Source organism: Vicugna pacos, chromosome 8 (genome assembly GCF_048564905.1).
Source record: "Vicugna pacos chromosome 8, VicPac4, whole genome shotgun sequence".
Classification (NCBI taxonomy): Eukaryota; Metazoa; Chordata; class Mammalia; order Artiodactyla; family Camelidae; genus Vicugna; species Vicugna pacos.
In genome coordinates this window covers 77,111,110-77,138,471 of record NC_132994.1, presented here as the reverse complement: position 1 = coordinate 77,138,471, position 27,362 = coordinate 77,111,110, and the positions used below count along the sequence as shown (strand labels likewise).

The window sequence follows — 27,362 nt, the reverse complement described above, 5'->3', positions numbered from 1 at the left end:
GCTGCGTCCAGATGCCTGGAATTTGCACGCACTGTTGAAAATCTTAAAAGGATCTTGAAACATTGTACTTTCCTGGCCTCACTCAAAAGTTGGCCTGTCTGTCCTCAGAAGCAAATCAGCCTGCAACTTGCAACATAATAGTTCAGTGCCTGAATTTTCACCTTTGTTGAGATTTACGTAAGTAAAACCTCAGTTACCCAGAAATAGCTGATGGGGACCATCCCAACTACTTTGTAACAGGAACCAAGAAAAACCGTCTTCTGGTCAGTGCGCAGATGCGATTATACATAAACACACATGCGCGAGCAGATGCAATGAATTTATGCATGTGGATATGGCCGATTTATTCATAACAAACTGGCAGGCACTCACTCACTGTCCCTATGAACACACAGTTCTGACACGTGCAGACAGCTGGTTCTCTAAATGCAGCAGAACAATGTTCGCAGAGTTAGAGGAAAGACCGAAGGCACACGCTGAGGGTCCAGCCAGAGCCCGACAGTGAGAGAAAATCCGGAAAATTGGTGAGGAGAAGGGCAATCCAGAGTTGCTGAACACAGGAGCAGAGGCCCCAGCAGCGCTGGTCCCTGGGGTGCCAGCCACTGCAGCAGCAAGCAGTGCCCACGCCCCTGATCTGACACCCAAGGCAGCGAGGGAGAATGATATCATTTAATGAAATAAAGCACACACTCCATTTTAGGAACATCTTTATTCCTTATGGCTGAAATTTTAAAGGGGTTTTTGCATAAAGAAGCAAGCTGCACTCATCTGGAGATTTAGATACAGAAGAGCTGGTTTCCATCTGCGCCAGATCAGCGAGATGTGTCCGTGCTGGTGGAGAAACACTTCCGTAGGTGGTGTCAGTGCGCTGGTCACACCGAAAGAAGCGTCTGAGCGCCGCCGCCTTGGACTTCTGGAGTCAAACACTAACAGATTTGAAGGGCGTGGGGCCCCTTGAAAACCACGGTCTCCCGTTCGGAACACTGAGCCTGGACGACGATTCCTCCTCCGCGCATGGAACAGTTTTGTTTCACAAAAGCCAAAACGTGTTTTAAAAAATACAGACTTTGAATCTTAAGAGATCATGTTGAATTTCGTACAGAGACGGAGTTGACGCTCACAAGGACAGGAGGAAGCGTCAAGTAACACGTCTGTCAGGATTAAACACGGCAGCGTCTGTCTAATTTGCGTTTTTGTAGTATGTGCCGATACTTTTCCACTTAGGTTCGTATGTTTACAAAGCACTTTCAAAACTTGAGTTTTATGAACTTTCAACGAAGTGGAAGAACTGTTGACATCTGCTTCCATAGTTAGCCCCAGGCGTTAGGCAAAAACCGCTTTACTGCAGAAGCCGAGGTGATGCGAGCCCCGCCCACTGACCTGAGGCTCACCGCGGCCAAACACCGCCCAGCCCAGCAACGTGTCCTTCCTCAACTCCAGGGTGGAAGCAAACAAAAGGGTTCTCATCATCGTCTCAGTAAATTTCTTTGCCCTTTTTTTTTTAAGTATTCTATTTTTTTAAGTTTTAAATGCCTAACATTTTAAGCTGCACTATAAACTCCAATTTCATTATGTTTTGTTGAACAAATGCTGTTTTTATTAAGCCCCTCCTGTATGCTGTATGCGTCCGTCTTCACGGGATTTTTAGAGGAAAATGACCGATTACAGAAAACTTTCTCAGGGAAAGTTTCTCAGCTGCCCTGTCCACCGTGACAGCCGCCACTCGCCCTCACACAGTCACCTCTTCTGTCATCAGGCTTGTTCCTCTCTGCTTTCTGCCGTCGCCCGCCGGTCGAGTGCGCCACAAGGCAGCGAGGTAAAACTCAAGCCGGCCCGCTTTGCCGCTCCCACTGACCGGCAGGAACTGTTGCGATGGGAAGCATGTGTAACATTTTGACTCAGATGAGTCATGTGAGGGCTTTTATCTGGTTTTGGGTTTTTTTTTCCAGTTTTTTTTTTTAAGCCATGTGATTTTTGGCAATGACCAGAAGACCTTGTGGTCTGGGACTGCTGCATGCGTACTTTTGAAAGGTTTCACACTTGTAAGCAATTCATTTTAACCCAGCATTTCCCAAATCCTGCTTTGTGGAACACCAGCTGGCAGGTCCCCTGGAGTCCCAGAGCCTCCCTGGCCTGGCCGAGTGGGCCTGGGGGACGGCGCACACGGGAGCCCGCCGGCACCCGGAGCACGGGCAGCCCCGGTCCTGCGGGAAGGGCCCCGGCTCGCTCGTGCTTAGCCGCCCCTGCCCCGTGCACTCCCGTGTCGTCCGGCGGCCTGTCCGCACCGGGCTCTGGGGGCGTCACATGGTGAAGGAGGACGGGTTGTCGTTGTCCACGGTCTCGCTGTTCTGCCGCGAGGTGAAGGTTTCCGAGTGCAGCCGGGAACACGAGAAGCCCAGCGACTTGTGCTTTCTCCGCACGCACCACAGGTCCTTCATGATCTTCAGGAAGTAGCTTCTGAACTTCTGGCCGATGAAGGCGTAGAGCACGGGGTTGAGGCAGCAGTGCAGGAACGCCAGGACTTCGGTGACGTTCTTGACGTAGCCCATCACCTTCTCGCTGCTGCAGGAGCGGCCCGTCCTCCCCAGGTTGACGGCAGTCACCAGAAGCACCATGTTGTGCGGGATCTGGCAAGCCAGGAACACCAGGACCACCGCGACGATCACGCGGATGGCTTTGTGCCGTTTGGAATTCTGAGCCTGAACCAAGGTCTTGACAATAAACATGTAGCAAAACACCATGAACACCAGGGGGATGAAGAAGCCGAAGAGGAGCTGAAGGCCCAGCACCAGCAGCTTCCACCTGACGGGCTCCGAGACGGCGTGGTACCTGGGCTCGCACACCTCGCCGCCCTGCAGCCTGTACTTCTGGGTGAACGTGAACGTCGGGCTGGAGATGAGGACAGACACTGCCCACACGACGAGGCAGATCACTTTGTGGTGGGCTAACGCTCTGGACCGGAGCCTGAAAGACCTGGTGGCCTGCACGATGGCGATGTAGCGGTCCAGGCTGATGCAGGTCAGGAGGAGCATCCCGCAGTTGAAGTTGATGGCGTAGATGCCCCGAGTCAGTTTGCACATGGCGTTGCTGAAGACCCACTCGCCAGTAGCATGGTTGACCGCCCAGAACGGGAGAGTAAGGACAAACAGTATGTCCGCGATGGCCATGTTCAGGAGATAAACGTCCGTCATGGACTTGGCTTTCTTATAAAAAGCAAAGGTGACCACCACCAAAATATTGCCCAGGAGGCCAAAGACACATATCAAGGAGTAAGCGAGTGGCACAAACAGCCCAGAGAACTTTCTGACCTCCTGCAAGGAGCAGAGAAAGCTATCATCATCCAGTGTATAGTCTGAACTATTCACCAACCCAAAATAATCCTCGTTTGAATCGTAGATGCTGGTGGAATTCATTGGTTCCTGGAAGGTGAACAAAGACACAGTTAGCTGCAGCATTGTTTTCAAGTAGCCATAACTGACCAGAATTATACTCCCAGCCCAAATTTAACAAGATGCTCACAGCTTTCATTGTGGGGCTCGGTCTGCGCAGAGAGGAGGGGCTTGGCATGGAAGGTTTGTGAACGTTCACCCCTCTGGCTCACGGCAGAGAGAGAGAGAGAGAAGAGGCTAAGGAGGAAAGAAGCAGAACACAGCGCAGCCACGGGTCTCGGGGAGCCGTCCCACTCCCACACGGAGCGCACAGCACGCTGTCCTACGTAAATGCTCATGTAGAGCAGGTGTCGGCGGCCTCTCTCTGTGAAAGGCCAGACAGTAAATGTTTTAGGATCTGCAGGGCTCATAGTCTCTGTCACAAGCACTCAGATCTGCCAGCATCACTCAAAAGCCACCAGACAGCTGCGCAAGGGAGCGGGCTGAGCAGATGTGGGGTCCACAGCCACGATTTACTGCTCCCTGGCCTGCAGGTAAAGAAGGGTGACATTAGCAAGACCACAGATTTGGCCTGCACAAAAATCTTCTTGCAAAATTCAGTTTAGTTACATTCAACAAGATGCCATCAAACAAAACTTATAGCATGCAGGTGTTGTCTAGGGTACCTGTAATTTATAGTCCTAGCCTGAAAATATTATGTATAATAAATGTTTTATAAAACGCATATCTTTTGGAGATACATATATACATATACAGAATCCTCCTTAGGAGCCACAGGTGTGTCCAGTGTGCACTGCAGCCAACAACCACTAATCTGCCAGGACAAACACATCATCACCCTCAGAAACCAGAGTTCGAGAAGGAAGGGGAGGGCTGGCACGGTCAGGGAAGGCTCTGTGGACAGGCTCTCGCGGGGTCCTTGGAGACCAGGCAGAGGGATGGCAGACATACTGACCTGCAGGTGACCACTCTGGCTGGAAAGGAAGACGGAACATGCGTGTTTGTGAAATGGTGTGACCAACTCGGCTGGGTCAGCTTAACTGTCACCAAACAACCTTCGTGGAGCAGGTGATGCACTGAGAACGCCAAGAGTGGATGACGCAGGGGTCCAGGCTCAAGAAATTCACCAGAAGATGAGTTAAAGGATGGAGCTGGGGGCTCAGCAGGAAGGGCTCTGAAATCTATTGCTTGAAACAAACTGACAGGAAGGAAGGAAGGCATCCTGGCTTTTCTCACACCCACGCCTCCCTCCTCGTTTGGTGGTGGTCATCATTGCGCTCTATTTTCCAGCCTCCACCCCGACAAGACCCCTGGCCCAGAATTCTGGTCCTCATGTAAAATGCACATCACTTCTTCCTTCCACCTACCCCCTTGCCTTGTGGCCAAGCAAGACCAGGGCAAGGGAGGAACAGCAGAAACGAGGGCCCCAGACGCACAGAGAAGGCGAAACATGCCCAGGAACCAGCAAGCTGTGCCCAGGCCGTCCTCACCGCCGGCTCAACATGGATACCCCACAGCTGGGGAGGATCCGGCACCACACAAAGCTCGCCCCGAAGGGGTCTCTGAACGTACTTCTTGCACCGCTTGACTCCCCCGCTGTTGTCACGCAGTCCCAGGACGGGTGGTCTCGATCCACTTCTTCCCCGACGCCTGGGGACTGTCTTCGCCGCTGCTCAGCGCTGCTCTGCACCCAGGACTGGAGGGGAGCCTGGCTCCCCGCTGCGCTTTTGTAACTGCCTGCAGGGCTGGGATTCCAACCGAGCACTCTAGAGCACACAGAAGCAGCACAGCACAGAGCCTCCGTGTGGCGGAAGCCTTCCAGGATAGAAACGGAGCAATCCGAGGATCTGATTAAACGCGTCAGTCAAGACGTGACCTGAGGCTTGCGCTCCCAGCCGCGGTGGACTGGCCGCGCCCAACGCATCCTAGCCCAGTCAGCAGCCAGCAAAGCCCGTGAGTACGCCAGGTAACAGGTTTCACACTGGCGGTGGGCATCGGGGCTTATGGCCCTGCGCAGAGACCCCAGCTCTCACTGGAGGCGATTCCCAAATGCAGAGCAGGAAGGCGGCCCAGAGAACGGCCCTCTTGCTGAGCTGAGGCGACTGCGAGGCCGGACGGCTGTGGGTTGCGAGATACGAGAGAGCGGGACGCTACCGGCAGAGACGACAGCTGCAGAGAGGTGCCCTTGAGAGGCAGCAGCGCAAGGCTGGGGAAGGGAGCGCCGAGGGGAGGGAGGGGCCAGGGCCTCGGAGCCCTCGCAGGCCCGAAGGAGCTCCTGCACAGACAGGGCAGCAGCCACGACCGTCCCGGCCCCAGGGCAGCCGCTCCCTCAGGAGGGGCCGCCCGGGAGTGACGGGGCCAAACTAGCCCCGCTGAGCGCTGCGCGGGGCCGCGTGGCAAAGCGCGAGCAAGTCTGCAGCGGGCCCTCTGCCTCCGGCCAGCCAACGACGGTCCAGAGCAAAGCCCCAGATCATCTACAGACATACAACCAAAGTCAGCCTTCAACAGCGTGAAGTTCATAACGTCAGGCGTCCACACACAGACCTCTAGACCACCACGTATTAAACGTCTACGTCTCCCGGAAACCCGTGGCCGAGGCCTGCCCCCCAGCACGAGGGCCCGGGGCGGTGGCTCCCGCCTCAGGACGGACCGGCGCCCTCAGGAGGAGAGGCTGGGGGCGAGCGGCCTCCCCTCCCTCTAGGCCCCGCCCATGAGGACACAGCGGAGGGAGGCGAACCAGGAGGGGGCCCTCGTCAGGCCAGGGCCTGCTGGGGCCTTGGTGGCGGGCTTCCCAACCCGTAGAGCTGTGAGAAACAGAGGCGCGCACTTCAGGCCACTCAGTCTGCGGTAACCTGAAGTAGTAGCTCGGACTAATCAAGGCACAGACATGTAAAGAGACAAGAAAGTGTGGCCCAGAATCTACACAAGGAACGAAGAATGATCAAAGATGAGAGAATTAGCAGAAGAAGACGCTCCAGCAGCTACTATAAATACACTTCTTACGTCCAGGAAGGTAGAGGAAGGCGCAGCACGGCGAGGAGGGTGAGGAAAAAGATAAAAAGGCCTAAAGAACAACTCTAGAGATGAAACGCACAATATGGAACGTGGAGAACACACTGACTGGGATGAACACCAGCTCGGACACTCGCTGGCACACATGACTCAGCTGCGGGGCTGCAGCCCAGCAACGTTTGGAAATTGAAACTGAGAGAAAATTACAATAGCATCAGAAAACATGAAATGAAATACTTACACGCCTGCATCCACCAAAAGGTGGACATATGCTGAAAACTATGAAACATGCTGAGAGGATGAAGTGATCTGCGTTAATGGAGAGACACACTACGCTCAGGGTTAACCATCAGTGTGGTCAAAATGTCACTTCTCTCCAGACTGAGCTACAGACACAGCATGAGCCAAACCAAAACTGCAGCAAGGGTTTTTGGAGAAAATGACACAGTAAATCTAATTTCTTTTTTTTAAAGAAATTCAAGGGATTTAGAATAGTCAAAAACAACTTTGAAGAAGAGGACAAGATTGCAGGACTCACAACATCTGACTTCAGGACTTACTGCGAAGCTACAGTAACTATGACAGTGTGGTATTAGCAAGAGGGTCGAGGCATAAATCATGGAACAGAATGGAGACCAATTTTGACTGAAGTGCCAACGTAATTCAGTGGGAAAAGGGAATCTTTTCAGTAAACGGTTCCAGAGTACTGGACACTCGTGTATAAAAGGTTGATCCTTACCCCTTAACTCATACAACAGTCAATGAATAACTCCACATAGGTCATAGACCGTATGTGAAAGCTAAAGCATAAAACGTCTAGAAGAAAACACAGGGAAAAAATCTTTGTGCCCTTGGGAAAGAGAGATTTCTTATATAAACTGCGCAAGGCATGAACCATGATAACATTGATAAATTGTCATTGATCAGATTTTAAAACTTCTGCTCTTCTGAAATGAAGATACTGCAAAAATGAAAAAGACCACTGAGTAGGAAAAAGAATGTAAATTTGTATCTGATCATGGATTGTATCCAGAATATTCAAAGAACTCTTACAATTCAACGTCAAGAAGACAAACAACTCACTAAGAAGCAAGCAAAGATGTTTAAGTCGATTCACCAAAGGAAATACACAGATGACAAATAAGCCTCAGAAAAGACACCAAATGTCATTAATTATTGGGAAAATGCAAATGAAACCAGCAATAAGAAATCATTTCATGCTCACCAGACTGGCTAAAATCACAAAGGCGGACAAGAGTGTGGGAGATGACGTGGAGCCACTGGCCTTGTCGCCGTTTGCGGCGGTGGGAAGGCAGACTCAGAGACGGCACGCTGAGAGAACAGTGCACCGTCCCTTATGAGTTAAAAACACATACTTACCGCGTGAACCACAGCTGACCCCTGCATGTTCACCCAAGAGAATGAAAATGAAAGACTCGTACCCAGAAGTTTTTTCTTAACAGCCCCAAACTAGGAAGAACCCCAGTGTCCACCAGCAGGTGAACAGATAGGCAAACTGCACTGCGTCCCTAGGCTGGAGCGCGGTGTGCCGGCGAAGGGGGCTGCCTGCACCTGCTCCACGTGCCTGAATCTCAGGAGCGTTTTTCTGGGTAAAGAATTCAAACATATAAGACCAGGTCCTGCAGTGTTCCATTTATATGAAATTCTAGAAAAGTCAAAACAATGGTGGCAGAAACCAGGTCATTACTGCGGGTGGAGGATGGGAGGATGACAGGGGCGGGAATGGGGCTGGAGGACCTTCCTGTGGGGGTGGAGGTGCTCCTTATTGGGATGGTGACTGTTGGCAAAACCCCTTGAATCATGCACTTCAAACTGGTGGCATGTATGGTTGGAAACTGTGCCTCCAAAAGCTAATAAAAATCACCACACACAGTCCCACAAAAATGTGTTGGTGCAGGTGACAGGTCCCCACTGAGGAAAGAGCAGGTTTTGAAGGGTTTGTGGGGAGGAAGGACTTGAGATGACCCCAGAAGGAGGAAAAGGGACAGACTGAGGGGAGGAGCTGGGTGAAGGTGCTCAGGGAGGGGCTGGGAGCAGCAGCAGGAGCGGAAAACACAAGGGCGGCGCAGAACGGAGCTGTGCAGGTACCGAGAGGCCAGACAAACGCCAGACCTGGGGGCAGCGACGGGTCCCTGGGAGAGATGCGGCTGGGGTGGTGGGTGGCCAGGCATGCATACCATGCAGAGGGGGTGGATCACGTTGGGACTGGCAGTCACAGTCACCAAACAGTGAGGGATGCCCCAGCATCAGGGGCCCAGCTGGACCCTTACAGAGCGAAAATGCTTTTAAACCACCTGTGACACGCAATGTTTTCTGAATTCGCATTTAATTCAGTCTGACAAATGTTTACGCGATGTCTATTGCGGAGAGGCGCTGAAGATGCAAAGATGAATCGAACGTAAGCTCCAGCTTCAAGAAGCTGGGAAACCATGCTGAGAAAACTGTGCAAAACCAGCAGTCCTAGTGGGCTGTGCAGAAGAACAAGGGGTTAATGCTTGGTGACAGCCCGAAAAGGCTTTGGAGTGAATGTGGGCAGGCGGGCAGGGCCGGCGCCTGCCGGGAACCAGGTATTCAGGCCACGCTGGGAGGGCATTCCAAGCAGAGATGGAAGAAGTTCTGTCTGCATTATTTCTATTCATGAGACCTTATTTTAATTCCCTTTGATTTGCTCTTATTGCTGCTTAGAACGGCAGAATAAGTCACAGTAAGCCACATTTGTCCATTCTGTGTCCTTTCGGGACAGTGTTACATACTTGTTGGGTATAAACAGTGTGCAGATCTGGATGAGGACACATTTAGTGCTGCTGTGGTTGAGAATCAGCGCTCTCAGAAAGACTGCCGGCAGGTTCACAAGTGTCCCAGGCACTCACGGTAACTGGAAGTGATCCAGCCTGCCCCAGAACACCACCCTCATCACACAAATCACATGAGCTGTTCGAAGGAAACGGCGTCGGTGACAGATTGGCATCTGTGCCACCACACATGCAAAGAGTCTTTTTTTTTTTCGCTCGAGTAAATTTCCTCAAATCTTGAGGCTCAGCAGTCAGCCCTTTGGAGGAACAATCTGTGGACTTTCTGTCATGGAAACTGTGATGCTAAGAAACATTAAGACGTTTTCAATAGGCGCTTCCGTGCTGCCTTCCCAGGGCTCTCGTCTGGCGGCTCAGGAGACACAGGCGAGCGCAGCCAGGCTCTCATCCGCCTCTGGGTGAACCGACAGACCGACCACCGTGCAGCCACTTGAGACGGAGTCCGGCTCCAGCTCAGCTTTAAGGCTCCTTTCCTTTCTCACACATACTCCCTACCACCACCATTCATGCCAGATTGTATTTTGAAGTCATTCAGTCACATATGAAACTCACTGATTGCAACTCATTCTTAAAATGCAATTTTCTTTGGTTTGGAATTAAAAGAGTTTCTATGTCATTGTTTCTCAAACAGATTAGGGTGCAAATACACCTACAAAGCTAGTTGGAATTAAGAGAATCTGTAGGACAAACTGTTCTAGGTTGTCCTCTGGAGGAAGAGTTCAGGGTCTCGAGGGGGAAATCGTACGATACACGCAGAAGCACTGCTTCCTTCAACTTGGTTTTGCATGAAGAGCCGTCTTCCTAGTACATGGCCCCGAGAGGGACGCGCTGATGGTTGCAGTCTGGGTGACTCACAGTCACCATGTGCTAGAGTGTTCGCCCTTTCCAGGATGTCTTAACCCTGCAAGTCCCTGGGGCATCGTGGGCCCATGTGGGCTTGCACCGAACGAGTCGCTTGGTAGGACGCTCGGCCCCGGTGAGTGCCTGGGTGCCCCAGAGAGCAGACTGAAGGGCCCTCAAGGTTCACGTGGGATAGAAGACAAGCCCCCAGGCTGAGGTGGGCCCTCCCGTGTCGATTCTAGGCAGGATACTGGCATGCGTTCTGACAGAGTAACCGGAGAGCCCGGGGCTGGAGGCGGTGAGCACCAGCCGGAGTGGGCTGGCCACGCCCTTGACCTTGGTGTGCTGGTCACTGGGCTGCACATCCCAGAGGCACTGTGGACACTGAGATCCGTGATCACATCTGGAGTTCCTACGCCATCAAGGTGTGGAAGGGGCTCCGGGTGGGGGTGCAGTGAGATGGCTTGCTCGTGCTGGGTGACCGCCCACAGGGCACCAGCCCAGGCGCCCAGCAGAGACCCTCACTGGCCTCAGGCTGGTCTCCGGCCTCAGTCACGAGCTGCCCATTATTTTTTTTTATCAATTTTAGGGACAAAAATAGAGGAGGCAAGACCACCAGGCCTGAAGATGGCGAGAAGCCTAAAAATATAATTATTATGTTGAATGACAGACAATGAGCAAAATCTCTGGACACTCAAACAATGGGTCAAATACACGGTGAAGTTCAGTAGGGTAATGAAAGAGGCTACACGCAGGGGGCGGCGGGCACAGCCCCGAGGTAGGGCGTGCTCTTAGCCCGCGCGAGGTCTTGGGCTCCCCAGTACCGCCATTAAGAAATAAGATATACCTAATTGCCTCCCTCCCCGCCTTACAGAAAGATCCTACACTTAGATTTGAGTGGTCAGCCACACAGGTACAACATGACAGCGTAGCACCACTGGAAATTTCCAGTTCTATCTGTAGGTTCACTATGAGGTGTGTGAATCAGCCACCATCTACCCGTCTAACCATGAACTTACTTTCATGTGATCTTGTCTCCCGCGTCAGTCACATGACACTCTCATACTGACTGACAGAGTCGCAGTGCTGGTGGACAGGGAACCTCATGCCTGCGGCCGGACACAATCACGGCACCAGAGACAACCACATGCTGATCCCCAGAACACGTGTGCACGTGACTACACGGCAAAGGGAACTCTGCAGGTGGGATGCAGTGTGGGGACCCTGAGGTAGGGAGGTGATCTCGCATTATCCAGGCAAGCCCGATGTAATCGTGGTCCTCAAAAGTGGAGACTCTTTCCGAGCTGAGACGGAGGAAGAAGAGATTTGAAGCCTGAGAGGGACGCGGCCCAGCCTTGCTGCCTTTGAAGACGGAAGGAGGGCCCCAACCCAAGCAATGTGGGTGGCCTCAGCTGACAGCCAGCATGAAGATGAGATCTCAGCCCCACAGCCACAAAGAGCTAAATTCTGGCAGCAACGCGATTGAGGAAGGAAACAGGTCCTCCCTTAGAACCTCCAGAAGGAACACAGCCCTGCCAGCTCCTCGGTGTCAGCCTGCTGAGCCCCGTATCAGACTTCTGACCTACAGGTCTGTAAGATGCTAAGTCTGGGCTGTGAAAGCCACCAAATGTGTGGGAACTTGTTACAGCAGCAATCAAAGTGAAAATAATAGTGTACGAAATGAGCATGTGGCCTGTCAAAATTAACTGCTGTTTAATTTTCAGGCCAAGTTATCACAAGGTCTAGAAGGAGATAAGGGATCCTTTCATCAGGTCTGCACTGGTCAGGTTTACACAATAATTTTGAGTCGAGCAAAGGAAAAAAAATAATCCTGGCTGGAAGCAGCTGGAGCCAAGCGGCCGTGGTGGCGAGAAGGGACCACGGGGCATCCAGGCTGGAGCTGCCCAGCCTGGGAAGACGGAGGGCCAGGCAGGCGCGAGGCCGTCACCGGCTTCCGAGGCTGTCACCTCCTGCAAAGGGCAAGGACGTGTGTGGTGAGTGGCAGCTGTGTGAGCAGGCCTTGACCTCACACTGGGAGGAACACTTGGCGTGTTTAGCAGGAAGGGACCAAGCTGCCGTAGGGGCGGCTCACTCTCTGCCAAGCACAGTGGTGAGTGGCTGCGGGCCCCAGGTGGGTGTCAGGTGGGTGGTGCCTGCTGAATCAGTCTCTGGAGGTGAGCTCACTGGGGAGGAAAGGGTTGAGGGGGTGTGGCTATCCCTTCCAGCCGGGGGCCCCAGGGGGCAGGACCCACCCTGCCAGTCTCCTTGGAAACACGCTCACCCCATTCACTCGTGGGGTCCCTACCAGATGCGCTTTGACGCAGACCATACCTGCATGCCTGGATGTCTCCCCGCAGGTACACCTGGAGCCTGTGGGCCGATGGACCACAGTCAGCGGGAGGGAGTGGAGCGTGGGGAAAAGGCAGCTTCTAACAGCGCGGCGAGTGGGTAAAGCTGGGGAGCCCTGAGAAAACTGTTTTCTCATGGACCGCCCACAACACTTCACAGTGATCTGCAACCAAAACCCTTTTCAGTAAGCCCGGTGCTTCGGGGTTCCTCCGGAAAAGGGGGGCCTCTCCTCTCTGGGCTGACTGCTTGCCTGCGTCTTTGGGATCATTGGTGAGGTCTGGGGTCAGGTCAGGTCTAGAGACCTCCAGGTGTCTGCTGCGATCGTTGAGGTGCCCTCTTCCCGCCACCTCCGTGTTACTGGAGGCATATCCATGTGGAGCTGTGACTCCACTGGGCCAGAGCAGCCGCTGAAAGTGAGCTCCCGGAGGGAAGGGGGGTGGGGGGAGAGGGCGCACTGGGGCTGAGTGACTTGGGGAAACGCCCCCACCCGCAGCCTCCCTTGGATGCGTGTGTCACAGCTCACGGTCAGTGACTCTTCCGAGCCCCGTCGAGCACCCAGCACTTCCCAGCCTCCTCCCTCGCAGAGCCGTGCGTCTCCCTTCCGTGGGGAACACCTGGGGAAAGCTGACCTAGAGGAGACGGCCCTTCCTTCCCTCATTCAGACGAGCGCGCGTGCCGGGCGCCCCTCCACCCCCACTCGAGCTCACAGCCTCTCTCCTGCCCCCGTGGTGGGTGTGTGGGGTGCCACCAAGGCAGGCCAAGGGACCCCCCCGTCTTCAGGCAGCAAGTCAGTCTCTAGCTAGAAGTGCATCCACCACTCAGAAATTGCGTGAGACAGAGACTCTGCAGGCCTTGAGCCAAGTCCTGACCGACTCTCTTCTCCTCTTGGACACCCTTAGAAATCGTCTGTCATCAGAAGAGGCGTCTTTGAATGACGATTCTTCCTCTTTGAGAAGCACATAGTGATAAGTTCACCCTTCATATGACTTTGGCATTTAAGGTCTGAAACCATAAAAATAGATAACCTTTTAAATGAAAAGTCAATGTGCTGAGAGCCCCCAGCGCAAGGTATGTCCCTGCAGGGACGGCCTCTGCCTTCCCATGGTCACGTCTTAAAGACTTAGTTACCACACATGGAAAGAAAGTGTTACTTCAAGGAAACTTGCTGTTACTTAATCAGAGCCACATTTTAACACAGTGTTTAAAATGTCCGCGTGCATTCTCCCTGCCGCCACCTAATGCGGCGCCCTAGCACCGTTTTCACTCGGCACAGCATGCGAGACAAAGCGTCTCAGAAACTAACAGCTGACTGACGACGTCATTCAGAATGAAAAGAATGCCTAGTCACGCACGTCCTGAACGTCAGAAGAGGTCCAGTGGGCCGGAGGCGAGGGTCGTGACCACGCCACGCGGTTTAAGATAAAACGCCAGGTGGGGGTCCCTCCCCCCACCCAGCCGCCCTTGAATCCACCAGCGGCCGCCCCCTGGGGCCCCACTGCACAGAGTCCCCTTCGCTGGACTCTGAGGGCTTTGGAAGTCCTCTGGTCGCACGCAGAGGGCCAGCGCCAGGGCCATGCAGGACACAGTTTAGGTCACAAGCAACAAGCGTCTTCGTTGGTACCAGTGGGCCGAGGACAGACTCTCAGGGAAAATGACCGGTCTGCTGTCTGCTGGGCCCAGGAGGGGGAGGCAGCAAGAGGGAAGTAAGGGCCCCGGAGACGAGAGGTGGGGAGGGGCTGGGAGCAGAAGGGGCGGCTCCCCCACCTCCTTGGATTGTTCGTCCATTTGGCCAAGGGAAGGGCAGCGTCTACCCAAGAAAATTGAATGTGGGGAAAACATTACTAGTATTTTGTGTCTATAATAAGAACAGTTTAATAATATTAACAATATGGTAATACTGATATTCCATCAGTAAGGAGACCTGTGCTAAAATGTTGATTTAAACACGTTTAATACCAAGTTTAGCATTTGGTTACAGCTCAAGCAGAAGACTTTACATCTGTGCTTATTTCATAAACAGTGACAGCCCGTGGGACAAGGAGCAGGAACTCAGGGAGATTCTGCGTGCGCGTGTGCACGTGTGTGTCTGTATGTTCAGTGTGCACAGGCATGTGTGTGCACGTGTGCATGTATATGTGTCACATCATGTGCATGGGCATATATGAATGTTGTGTTGTGTGCTGCGTGCATGCGTGTGCAGTGCACGTTGCTGTGAAGGGTGGGTGTGCCTGCTTTAAGTTCTAGTTACACACCAGGCACCGAGATCACTGCGTTGTGTCTGCTATCGCTTTTAACCTCAGGAAAACCCTCCGAGGCAGACTTACACCCTTTCACAGGCAGGAAGACTGCGGTGCCTCTCGGGCTGCGAGTCTCTTACGCACCAGACCGTTCACCTTGTCTCCAGCACGTCTTAGACAGACTGTGACATTCCCACAAGATCTTAAATAATACATCCGTTTTCAGAACCTCTTATAGGTATCAGAACCACACATACTGCTAAAGGTAGGTGTGCATTAAAGGTATGTTCTCTTAATTTATCTGAACCACAGGTCCTGTTTTTATCCTTTTTTAGATGAACATCAGTGGAGCTGAAACTCTGCGCTGGCTTCCTTCTGCTTTTGAATAAAAGTGGTTAAGAAAGAAGCCAGAAGGTTTTTTCCAGTGATGTGTATATAGGTTTGTATTTTTTGTTCTTCTTTCTTTTGGTTCCGTTTGCTCCTTTGGAAGCTCACTTACATATTTTCATTAATAGAAATCACACCTCTAATCATTTCAAGATTTAATGACTAATTAATTCAGATCTTGCCTCTGTTTCTTCACATTACTGAGCCCTCCAGGACCCATTCCTACAACCACACAGGCTTCCGAGGGGCTCCCAGGCCCGCTCGTTTCAAGGTCGCTGTGTGCTTTTGTGGTCACGAGACACTAACTCCATAATCACTGTGGCGTTTGCAGCCATGAGCAGAGCTCTTTCTGTGTTGCCCTGAGTCTCATAACAATTTCCAATCACTTTCTCCAAAGTGACTCCCCTCTCACACCTCCGCCCACCCCACCTCCAGCTCCTGGGGATGCTCGCTCCTTCCCTTTCACTGAATGCGTCACTTTGTTTGCATTGCCTCCAAAACACCTTAGCTTATGTTTTACTGTTTCAAACTCTTTGTGTGCACTTAGTCAAAGGAAGAAGCGCACTCCTCTCCAGAGCGCTGCCCCGTGGATGTTCACCAGACGAGGCAGCATTGCCCAGACCATCCCCCAAGCTACTGCGAGGCAGTTACACTGAAGTCACTTACTGTGCATTTAGAGGAAAGGTGAGCTTCCTGAAGGCACAGTACTTTTCCTCAAACCATAAGGGCACCGCATTTGTGAAAGTGCAAGTGTTTCATTAAGAGCAAACACAGGCACCAGGCCAGCGTTCTGGAATTCCTAAGAGAAAACCAGTTCCATGCCTCACACTCCTTACTTGTGGGCATCAGAGAAGAAAGGACAGTTTTGAAAGGAATGGAGGGGGCTTAGCCACGCTCACCTTCAGAAACGCCGTGATCCAGAGTGAGCTGTCCGGTTCACGCCCCCCACGACGCCCCAGGCATGCACAGCACCCGTGTGGTTCTCCTAACAAGATGTACTTTCTAATGGTCATTAAGAAAAAAACAGTGAGAAACCAGAATTAGCCAAAAGCAAATTGCTGAATTACCACTTCCTATGTACAAGGAACGCCTATTTGCCCAAATACAGCTGGTTAACCATCTATATCCTGTAGGTGATAAAGTAGTCATATGACTCCCTGGAACCGGCGGTGAAGCTGGTCACTGGGCTAGAGAAGAATGACCGTGCGTGGCTAGTCCCGGTGCGGCGAGGGTTTGTGCTCTGCCTCCCGCTCTGCGACCTCTGTGGGCAAGGGCACCGCGGGCTGCCTGGGAAGGCGCGGAAACGTGAGAAAAGGCCAGGTGAGCACGGCGGGGAGCGATGCAGCCTCTGGGGCCCCCGCCTGGGCCCACCCCGTAAGCTGTGCGCCCTCCGCACCCCACACTCCGTCCTCTGCACGGTAAAGACCAGATGACCCACGTGATGCAGGGAGGCCAGTGCCCCGACACAGTGATGGACGTTAACCAGACTTGTTGTGGTGATCACTTCACAATATATGCAAACGCTGAATCATTCTGCTGTACACCTGAAATGGCTACAGTGTTACATGTCAATTACACCTCAATTTTAAAAAAGAAAAAGAAAAACGGGAGACCCTGAAAAGTCAGGCACGTGATCTTTACGAGACAGCAGGTGACAAACCTGATGAGTGCCTGGTCACTAAATGTGGCGGCTGACAGCAGGGACAGCACCTGATGATCGGGTGGGGAGCTCATTTTTAGGTGCAAGTAGTTTTTAAAAAATAGCAAAAAATAAGGCAAGAAGGACTCTGGGACCATAGAGGTGGTCACCAGCATGTAGCGTGTTGTGTGATTCGAGTCTCAGGAAACAGTTTTAGAGGAAATTGCACAGCGACGTCTGATAGCAAGATCAATGGAACACAAGCCTTTCCCGCCACCTGAGCCAGCTGGCTTCCTCCTCTCACCGTGCTGACCACCGTCCGCCGCCGCCCGCAGCCTGCCCTCCCTCCGCTGTGTCTTGACTGAACGTTAGTCAGGGCTTTCTCCTTCCCACAGACCCCTGAACCCGCCTGTCCCCAGGCCTGAACGGCAAAAACGCGTGGAACCTGCCGCCTTGTCAGAGCCTCTCGGGAACTGGTTGAGCACAGCAGGACCCTTTTCCTGGCCATCACCGGTCGTGTCCCTCTGGAGTTTCCTTCCCTGATGCTCTAAAAGGAAAGCTTTTCCCTGCTTGATTTTGAGATGCATGCAGGCCTTCGGGCACAGGGTCCCACTGCCACAGTCCTCCCTCCCCTCCTCCCTCCCGACAGCCCTTTTGAATAACACCCTGTCCGGGTCCTGAGTTGCTTTTCTTTGATGGAGCTTAGGATCCCCCATGGACACAGGGTGCCTGTCCACTCCTCTGCTTGAAGGAACCCTCCACGTGACTTCCCTCAGCGTCCTGACCCGGGAGGGCTGATCCGGCGGGGAGTAAGGGGAGAAGCTCCTTTCTGCTGTGGTGGAAGCTGCTGGAAGGACTGCTGCTGGCACCCAGCTCCTCGCAGAGGAAGAAACGCTTGGGAACACGGGCACCACAGGCATGGACGCTCCCAGCCCCCCTTCCCACCTGGCCCCTCCAGCATCCCCGCGGATGCTCCTTAGCATGAAGGCGGGGGGGCAAACCCTCCCGTCACTAATTATGGCCCTAGAGTCGACTTCGCGGGGCGCCAAGAAAGAACACTGGGTCGAACTCAGCCTGCTGAGAAAGAGAGGCTGACGGACCAAGAGGCTCAACCCTGCTCCTTCCCTGGGATAGCAAGCTTCATCACCAGGCTGGACCTCCCGTGGGAAAAGCACAAAGAGGCGGGAGGGGGAGCCGCCCCCCAGGAGTGACCGCCTCCCCAGCTGCGCCCTCGCTGACCCGGGCGGGAAAGAGACCAGCTGAGAGTTTGGACGTGGCCTCTGACGGCTTCCAGCCCTGGGCCTCCCACCCCGAGGCGGCCACTCCGTGGGACGTGTGGCCTGTGGGGCGCCTCGCATGCCCTTGGCCTCAATACTCCTTCTGAACTTCAAAGTGAACCCAAGTTCCGTGTCACCCTTGGGAAGCTCAGATCCGTTTTGTTTTCTCTCTCCATCAAGGTCCTATGGGATCTCACCCTCACTTAATCGCCCTCAAACTTAAGACACCGCTGCTCACTTGCATGATGTCGAGAGGTGCGTAAAAAGCAAGAAGTACATGGTACAGGCGGGCCTTACTTCTAAACAATTTCCAGGTTGAAAATCTGCTAATAGCTGTGAAATTCTCGTTCAGAATCAAGTGCAATGACAGTCAGGTGAATCAGCAGCACAGTCACAGGCTGTGAGCTCTGTGCCGGGCGGGCTGCAACGCTTCCGCGCAGCCCCGAGCCCCCGGACCGCTCACTCCGACTGCGGGCTTCACCCCAGGCGGGGGAGGCAGCCCGCCCAATGGCAGGGTCCCCTGAAACTTAGAAAGAAAAGGGGTCTCGGACTTGCAGACACGGTAGAGAATACAAGTCAGTTCCCCCGAGAAGGAAGAAGAATTTAAAAGGGAAAACAGGCACTTAGGAGTTGTCTGTAGCTGGTGAATAAATAAATTTTTAAATTATAAAAATTAAAATGATTTTAGGCAGCCATTTTGGGAAGAAAGGTTTTCAATCGTGTTGACTTCCTCATGATTGATATTGAGTGTTCCTTTGGGAGATGGCAAGGATTTAAAACATTTTCAACTTGGTGGATTATTTCAAAAGATGCATGACATGCAGAGGACCAGTGTCTGCTGGTGGGAGTCTGGCTGATAAAGCCGATGCCCTTCAGCATTTCTGTGGACCTCGGTCCTCACTGATAACAAACGGAAACCAGGAAACGTATGGTCACCTGGGGAAAGGGAGGGACAAACTGGAAGTTTGGGATTAGCCGACACACACCACTACATACAAAACAGATAAAAGCAAGGTCCTGCTGTACAGCACAGGGAACTGTATTCAGTACCTTGTAATAGCCTGTAATGGAAAGAGTACGGGCAGGAATATGTATGTACGTGTAACTGAATCACTGAGCTGCGTGCCAGAAATTAGCACTGCATGGTGAAGCAACTCGACGCCAATAAATAGACAGAACGAAAGCCAGTCCCTGCGTCGGGTACCCGCCAGCCGCCTGCGGCCCGTGGGCGGTGGCCCGCGGCGTTTCTGAGGCGCACAGTCCGGCCGCGCTCGGGCGGCCGCAGCCCGGGGGTCGCCGCGACCTGGCCGAGGAGCCTCGCTGACGGCGTGCTGCTTGCACCTTAACGAGACGCTCCCGACCTGTGGCAGCTAGTCTTCGGAGATGCCGGCTTCAACGCCCCTACCTCCAAAGCGACACACCGCTCGCATGTCGGGAGTGAAATCTCTTTCCTTCCCGGGTCTGGATTGGCCTTGGTGACTTGTTGGCCAAAAGGATATGGAAGTAACGGCCTGGGGTTTCGGAGGCTGGGCCTCGGCATCCTCTGATGGCGACTGCGTGACGGGCCCCTCCTGACAGCCGCTCGGCTGCGCCCGGCCGGCCCAGGGCCAGGAGGGATGGCACTGAACCGCTGCTTAAGCCACTGCAACTGGAGGTCGGGAGCTGAGCAACAGCGGGCCACGGGTAACGGGAGCTGTTCTCTTGTATTCTCACCCTTTTCAGTAAGAAGATGCATTAAAAACAACAGAAATCAAAACAAAACTGTACTCGTTTAAAAAAGAAATCCTCCCCAAGAAAGCCAACAGTTAGAACAGAGGCTAGAAGTCGGAAGGGAAATAAGAAAGTGGGAGGGGGTTAAAACCAGACCTTCCCCGCCAGCCGCGCCTTAGGTCCATGCCGTGTGGTTTGGCTTTATCTCTTTTCCTCCACATAGAAATAAGGAAACAGTATTCATCCAGTTATGTCTGCAAATTCTCCGGCGGAGACAAAGGAGGCTTTCGCAGCGGGGGTCGCCAGCCATGCTGACAGCTCCAGTTTGGGAGCTGATCGAGGCTGCAGGTTGGACAGCCTTCGTGCCCACGCGTGCCAGAGCCTCGGGCCCGTGGGTCGGACTCTGTCACGTCCTGATCCACCCGGCCTGGGAATTGCTCTCCTGTAGAGCCAGGAGCACGTCAGCCTCCTCTGCCTGTTGTAAATTAACATTCAGATTACTACCACGTGCTCTGCACCATGTGCAGAGACACCTTAAAGTGTGTGATTTATTTCCTGCCTTTGAGGAACTTTCACGGTTGGGAAGCTGAGGCCTCAGTACAGGACAGTCCAGGCAGTGCGGTGGGTGGCTGGGCGTCTGGGGTTAGTCACCAAGGAAACAGCTCGAGAGTGTGAAGAGCTGAAAGGAGGCTGAGAGCGAGCTCTGTGCAGTCTCCGCGGGGAGGGAGGGCGGGGCTCAGCCAGGAGAGGTGACCCCGGGCTGCCTGGCCAGGTAGGGGGGTGGGGGGGTCAAGGGTGGGGAGCGTCAAAGGTGCGACGGCAGGAAAGCACCGCGTGGACTGGCCCAGGAGCAGGCGGAGGGGCCGGACCGCAGTGGGACGTCTGGAAGGCTGCCTAAAGAGCTGGGACTTGGGCTTGGGGACAACGCAGACGCAAAGACCCGGGAGTGATGGGGGACAGGTTCGCAGAGCTGCCACGGAGAGGAAACCACGGGGAGGCAGGCGGCCCAGAGCCCGGGGGCCGAGGGCACGCCTCCAGGCGCTCTGCTGCTCCCCTCCTCCTGTTTCGTTAGTCCTCACGAGAAGCCTGGACAGTGCTGGTGGCGTCAAACCGAAACTCAGAAATACAGCAACTTCCTCAAGTTCAGGCAGCTATTCACTGGCAGAGCCAAGGCTCAAAGCCATGTGGTCTGACCCCAAAGTCTGCGCGTTTCTGGGACAAACGTGAAGAGGAGATGGTGCTTGGCAGATGTTCTGAAGAATCAGAAGGAGCAAGAGGAGGGAGGAGTTGCAACAATGCCAGGTTTTCCAGCTCCACAGAAACAGGGAGATCAGAACTGGAGGCTCGTTTCTAAGTTTCCAACATCTCTCTACATGGAGAAGTGGTGGAAACTGATCTAAGGGGAAGGAAATGGGCTTCACTGAATGTGCACAGAGTGTAAGGAGACGGAGCTGTTGTGCAACCAGAGTCTTGACATGACTTTAGGGCTGCGTCAGCCACGCGTTGGCCATTTTTCAAATTAATCTGAGCGCCTGTCTCCTCACTGACAGGATGAAAGTCAGGGATTTGTAAAGGATTAAAGTGAAGATTAGAGACATGTAAAGTGCGGGTGCTCCACAGTGTTTGGTACAGCCTCCCCCTCCCCGCCCTCCCCCATACCTCATCCCCCTTCTGGCTTCTCTCCTCCTCCCCTCCCCTCCTGCCCTCCCTCCCCCACTGCAGTCTCAAAGAGGACCTACGGCATGAGGTTCCACCAACAGAGGGGGCAGGAGTCAGCCCTCATCACAGAGACGGGAGTCCGCGTTTCCGGCCTGCACTGACCTCCCGGCCCTTCTCCTTGTGGGACTGCCAGGACTGGGACCATCTGGGCTTGCCAGGGACCAAGGGGTTTCCCAGGATGCGGAGACTTCAGGGCTAAGATCAGGACCATCCTGGGCAAACAGGAAGGTTGGTCTCTGCATCTACCAGCAGTGGTGGCACCGAGGACTGGGGCGCAGACCCCTTCTGCTTGGCCATGGTCAGGGCACCCTGGGCACCGTGTCCCAGAGCACGACTAGGGAGGTCACAGGGCCTGGAACCAGGGCTCACGACAGAGGACGGGGTGGCCGGCGACCCTGGCGGGAGAGGAGGCCACAAGGAGAATGCTGCCTGCAGTGTGTGAGGGAGACCAGCAAGGGGAAGGAACAGCCTTATTCTCAACTGTAGCAAAAGGAAAGCTTGGGTCAGAAGATATGAAGGAGGAAGGAGGTGCCCTCAGCCTGGGGGAAGCAGGGACCCTGACAGGACCAGGCTGCCCAGTCAGAGAGTGTTCTCTCCCACTGACTTCCCCAGATGTGCTCAGAGAGCGGGATGGTCGCCTCCTGCGCCCCAGGACAGGGGTCAAGCCAAGAAGATAAATCTGATCTGAAAAACGCAGTTCTGGGAGGCTGAGGGGAGAGCAGCTGGGAGGGAGGGACGGGGCGGTGGGGGCAGTGCGGGTTCTGGGAGGCTCCAGGGAAGCTGGGGGGGGTCTGAGAGGAGCCGGCAGAAGGCGCCTCTGTGGGTCACAGGTCCGCCTGCCACATGCTCTCCAGGGGACACACAGGAGTGTCGGGAATTCTCCGCCTCCTGGTCGCTGACTGTCAGCTTCTCCAGAAGGAAAACGCACCACCACCCAGTCGCACGCGCTGGTGCCCTGGGACGGTGTCCGATGCTACTGCTTTAAGAAGGAATGCCGCTGAACCTACATTCACTCTCTTTCTAACACCTCGTATCTTTGAAGTGGAAGGAGGAGAGGAAGGTTTTCAAAATTTGGAGTTGCCTTCTTGAAAAGAGCGGGGCCTTTGCAAAATTTCATTGAGGTCCCACATGTAAAGTTGTACCCCTGACGGTGACATCCTAACATTGGCCTTACTCTTACCAAAATGTCTAAGCAAAATGCGATGCTGTAACAAAACCATAAATCGACAAGACTACGTTCTTCCCAGAACACAGCCTGGGAAGAAATGTGTTTAAATGGTAACGGTGGTTGCTTGGGGAGGTAGAAATGCAAGAAACGCAATTTTGTTTCTATGTCTCTGCGTTCTCCATGTGTAACACTGAGGCACACTGGGCAATGAATCGGCCGCCAAGGACAGTCCCGGGACTAAGCGCAGTGACTATTACAGACGCCGCTAACCCTCACCGCTGGACGAGCCATGCCCCCCACCTCCCAGGCGTCTCCTCCATTGTCTGAGGTTACCAGGAAGTTCACAGCTTTTTTCTGGCAGTTTCCAGAACAGCAAACATGCTGTATTGCTTCAAATCAGATAAAGAAACAGTGAAAGGAGCAGTTGGACACGACCCCTCCCTCAGTACTGGGACACTGGGGTGAGGACATTACGGTCAATGAAACAGCTCAAAGTAGCTCTAAAACTGACTTCCAGTGGAGCTGGCTTTTCTCAGACTTACTGTAAACATGTCAGAAAACTCTTTGACGAAGGCACGGTTAATTTTACCAAGATGGATGGGATTCGGTCACAGAGTGAGGACCACAGAAAGGCCCCTTTCTCACCTGTTCTACCAAATCGTGAGCGGGGAGGACACGGAGGTCCCTGGCAGACCCCCCGGGAGGCCAGCCGGTCCAGCCGTCCATCCGTCTCCCGTCTGAAGGGAGGACGTTGGGCAGCCCGTGGCTCTCATGCTGCTCTGGCAGAACGCGGGGGAGGAGAAATGCGACTCACTTCAGCCTACTGTACGGACTCTGAAAAGGCTAAAAGTGGCAAAAAGGCCAAAAGAAACTGACTTATTTCATTGCATTTTCATTAATTTTTACCAAAACGTCTGTTTATCTGCCAGAAAGAGATCTGAAAGCCACAAGTCCTTTTCATGTTGGGGACCTCCAGTCGAGTGATTTTGATGTTAGATAAACCCACAAGTAAAGCCTGAAGCCTCCCCCCTGGTCCTGTGAAGACACCGCTGCCCCGGTTCCTGAAGGTGCTCACTGCATGGCAGGGGCGGGGGCGGGGGGGCCGTGCAGCTGAGCAAAGGGCCCGAGGCCACCACTGATTCATTGCATTCCTCAGTGACCCAGATTTAGGGCCTTCATTTTCATTCTGTCTGACGGGAACAGCCAGGCTGATGCGTAAAGGTGCTACAGAAATGAGAAAGGACGGGGCTGTGACAATGTGACCACAGCCCAGGCTGCTCTCCTGGCTGTCACCCCAGCAGCTCCAGGACAGTTGGGGAAGGACAGGCGCCCCCGCTGAAAATGTAACAACACAGCAGCAGCCACCGCTTCAACACTGACCACCCCTTGGCCCAGGTTTCCTCTACCTGGGAGAGGGGCTTCCGGGTGCCCTGAGTGCAAGAATCCCCTCTCCATGGGGCCGAAATGTGGGCTCTGACCAAGCAGACCCGGGGTGGGTCCTGAGATCCTGCGGTTCTTCACACCCCCACGCTGCCACTCGGGAGACCATGCGTGCGCAGGAAGGGCCTGGAAGACCTCGGCAAGGTGCACGTGACTCGTGGCCCATGCAGCCCAGCGTCCCTTTGTCCCTAGAATTCCACGTGGTGTGACGGGGGCGGGGGGCAGGGCACAGGGAGGACAAAGTCCTCAGCGCCATCAGGAGAGGGAGGCTGACAAAGGGCGTGCAGAGGCCTCGCCCGACCCCAGTCCTAGATGACTCCTGCCCACGGCTGTGGGCGAGCCCTGCTCCGCATCTGGGCTGCTCTCCCCTGGTCTCGGGTGAGTGGCTGCACCCCCCGCCTCACAGCCTCTGCCCATGGACAGACCACTTCCCCTTCAGTTTTGCTCAGACTGTCCCCCTTCACAGCTTTGCCCTTCCTTCAGTCAGCCTTCTCTTTTTTCATATATCCAACTCCTCACTCTACTCCTCAAAACAGAAGTTGTAAAAAGTGAAAAGGAATAGACTTCGCAGATACCCATCTTCCCTGATAAGGAGTCCTCTTTAGATTTAAGACGCTGCCCAGCCATCACGTGCTCTGGGTTCTGAACGACCTGCTGGCGGCTGAGGGTACTTCACAGAGAAACTCGGCAACGTCTAATTCACCTTGTTCTTGGGGATGGTAATTCTGAATTAACTTTCAACTGAGGCTGATCATTTCCAGTGCTAAGTGTTTAAAAATCTGAGACATGCTTGATAAAAGTTTTGTGCAAATGCATCTTCTGGTAAAAGTCACCATCGTCCAGCCCTGCTTCTGATGCCCTGTGTGGACACCACTGTGGATGTTAGCTTTTCTCCTCTGCAGAAAAGCACCAAGTTCCACGCAGAGGTCTTTCAAATCCTCGACACTGTTTGCTTCTGCGTCGCATGGCTCCAGGTGCAGCACATCGTCATGCTCTGTATTTCGGGATGTGTCCCCGTCCCACCCCTTCCTCATTTTTACCTAGTGCCTCCCAGCGTCCGACTCCACTAGTGACCCTCCCGCCTGAAACCTTTTGCTTCTATGAGCTCTGGGCCGGAAGCCAACAGCCTGCTCATCAGAACTGCAGCTAAAATGAGAGTCAGTACATCTGAGTGTGCGCCTGAGGGTCCCCCTTGGGAGAAAGCTCACAACGGTTGGGCTCTGGGCTTTGTGGTGTCTGCTTTGGCTGCAGTCTCTTCATGTGTTCGTTTCCTCTTTCTCAGCTTGTCTTAGAGGGTTGGTATTTTTAGACTGGAGACCTCCAGGTAAGTGAGGGCTCAGAAGGCTGAAGATGTTTCGTAAGAAGACATAAAAATGTGAGATGACAGCAAATGCCCCCGATAGTGTCATATTAATGGAATAACAGTATTTTGTAAATGGCACAAACACATTAACCCACAACACGGTGAAACTAAACTGGTTGCCGCCCTTTTGTCACTTTCACTGGAAGACGATTTTATCACGAGCGCTTCTTCCCATGAATGACGGCGTCGGTGAGCCTCCCGAACCAGACCCGGAGTGTATCCGCATATGATGCCGGTGCACCCGCGGCTCTGTCCTTCCTGCGAGCTGGCTCCAGGCTCCCCAGCCCTTCCTCCCATCTCGTCAGCCCCGTCTGCCGGCACCATCTTCTCCATCCGTCTCTGTGGGCCCAGCTCCTGCCCTGTTCTCCTGACCCAGGACACGTGCCTGCCCCCAGGTCAACTGCCGCCTCCCTCCACAGACACTCACCCCGCTGTGCTTCGCCCTCGTGAAGACCGCAGCCCCCCGCCCCGCACGGCGCAGCCCGAGGCGGGCGTGCAGGCGGCGCGTGCAAGAGGCTGGGTTGTCGAGTGGGCGCTTCTTCTCACGCTTGTGGCTCATGTCGATGACGGCTCGTTCTAAGGTGTGTGTGGTTCACTAGGTTCCTTGCAAATGTTTCTGCAGTCCTTTCCCAGGTGCTAGTCACCGTCACCAACACGGGGGACTCGAAGACCTCACGTAATGCCTTTGTGAGGTAGAAAGAGCACAGACTCGGGGGGCAGGTAAACCCAGACTCTGTTCCCTCAGTGCTGCACGCTGACGCATGCCTCCGGCTCTGACTCTGGAATCGCACCTGCTCCCGGGACCGCGGTCAGAATTACATAAAGTAGCACATGTGACATCTCCAGAGCCATGGCCGGCACACGACAGACCCAGCAAGAGCTAGTGTCTCTCCTCCCCCCACCCCCCGGCACGACCAAGGGGTCTGCGTAACAGCCAGTGTCTGACCTGATGACAGACTTTCACTGCGTTCTTCTACCCTCACAGCATAAGGCAGCTAAGACAGCAGGGGTCAACTCTTCTCTAGATTCCAAGCCAAAACAAAACTCACCAGTGAAGCAGCAGCTCTGTGTTCAACGAGGGAGCAGCCACAGAGGTTTCCCCTTAAGTGTCAGGCTTCTTAAATCTTTAGACTTCTCTGCACCAGCGTAAACCCACTGGCCTCTGTGCTGAATAGTCTCGGGTGCTGAGTTCCTCGGCAGCGTGTGCCCCTCAGGGGTGCCCGCGCTCGTGCGCAGCGCCCTCGGCCTTCGCCCACACGCCGGGCGGGGTGCTGAGCGCCTCACCACAAGCCCTATCCTTCCAGCACAGACCTCAGATCATAGAAAGGTACAAAGTCAGGTGGAGGAAGGAAGGCGAGCTTATGCAACTAGGTCACTTAATAATTTCAATTTTAGATACAATTTTTTTCTTGTTTCAGAATTATTAGTCTGTGGAATGTTTTTTATTCTTCTTGGAAATTACAAATGAATCAGAATGATTTTAAAGTTCTCTGAAAGGCTCCACACAATACCTAATGAACTTTATAATCAACAACCCACATTCCAACTTAAAAGAATAATAAGCCTGAAAAAAACCACATGATGTATCTTTATAGGTAAAGAGATGACAGATAGAGAATTGGCACATCACAAATAATGTAGGTCATGCTCTGCTCCCAGCGGAGGCAGAACCCAGCTGTCAAGGAGAAACACCACCCTCAGAAGATTCACGTTGTCTCATCAACCATTTTCTACAGTATGTGGTCATTGTGCCATAAACTGGCCTGTTTAGAGGCAGCAGAAACCAGAATATCTGTATCACCAAAGCAACTATTCAGTTTGGCCCGGTAATTTGAGGAGAATCTGGGTTACCCTCTCCACTGAAGTCTGAAACAAGAATTAGTCAAGCCGCAAATCCCCCTCGGGAAAGCCCTAGGTTGGCCCTGGACAGAAACCAGCGGTGTCTGCGGGGCGTGAAGTGAGAATGCGCATCCCTGGCCGGTCCGACTTCCTCCTTTCTTC

General features: G+C 53.7%; 1 protein-coding gene and 1 long non-coding RNA gene across 5 annotated transcripts; one reads left to right on the top strand and one right to left on the bottom strand.

Annotated features, from left to right (window-relative positions):
- Positions 1–725: 725 nt before the first annotated feature.
- On the bottom strand, positions 726–26,551 carry CCR6 (C-C motif chemokine receptor 6). Of its 4 annotated transcripts, XM_072966207.1 has the most exons (3): positions 26,411–26,551; positions 15,945–16,047; positions 726–3,419 (listed from the first exon to the last, which is right to left on the bottom strand). In XM_072966207.1, exon 3 carries the CDS (start codon positions 3,411–3,413, stop codon positions 2,301–2,303), a length of 1,113 nt encoding a protein of 370 aa, XP_072822308.1. In that variant the 5' UTR covers positions 3,414–3,419; positions 15,945–16,047; positions 26,411–26,551; the 3' UTR covers positions 726–2,300. The 4 variants fall into 4 exon arrangements, with proteins under 4 accessions (XP_072822308.1, XP_072822309.1, XP_031535697.2 ...); XM_072966208.1 differs by lacking the exon at positions 15,945–16,047; XM_031679837.2 differs by lacking the exon at positions 26,411–26,551 and having other exon boundaries at positions 15,945–16,139.
- Positions 11,875–15,933, top strand: LOC140697795 (uncharacterized). Its single transcript, XR_012075131.1, has 3 exons — positions 11,875–12,182; positions 14,994–15,097; positions 15,593–15,933. It is a non-coding gene; the product is annotated as an uncharacterized lncRNA (long non-coding RNA).
- Positions 26,552–27,362: the final 811 nt, after the last annotated feature.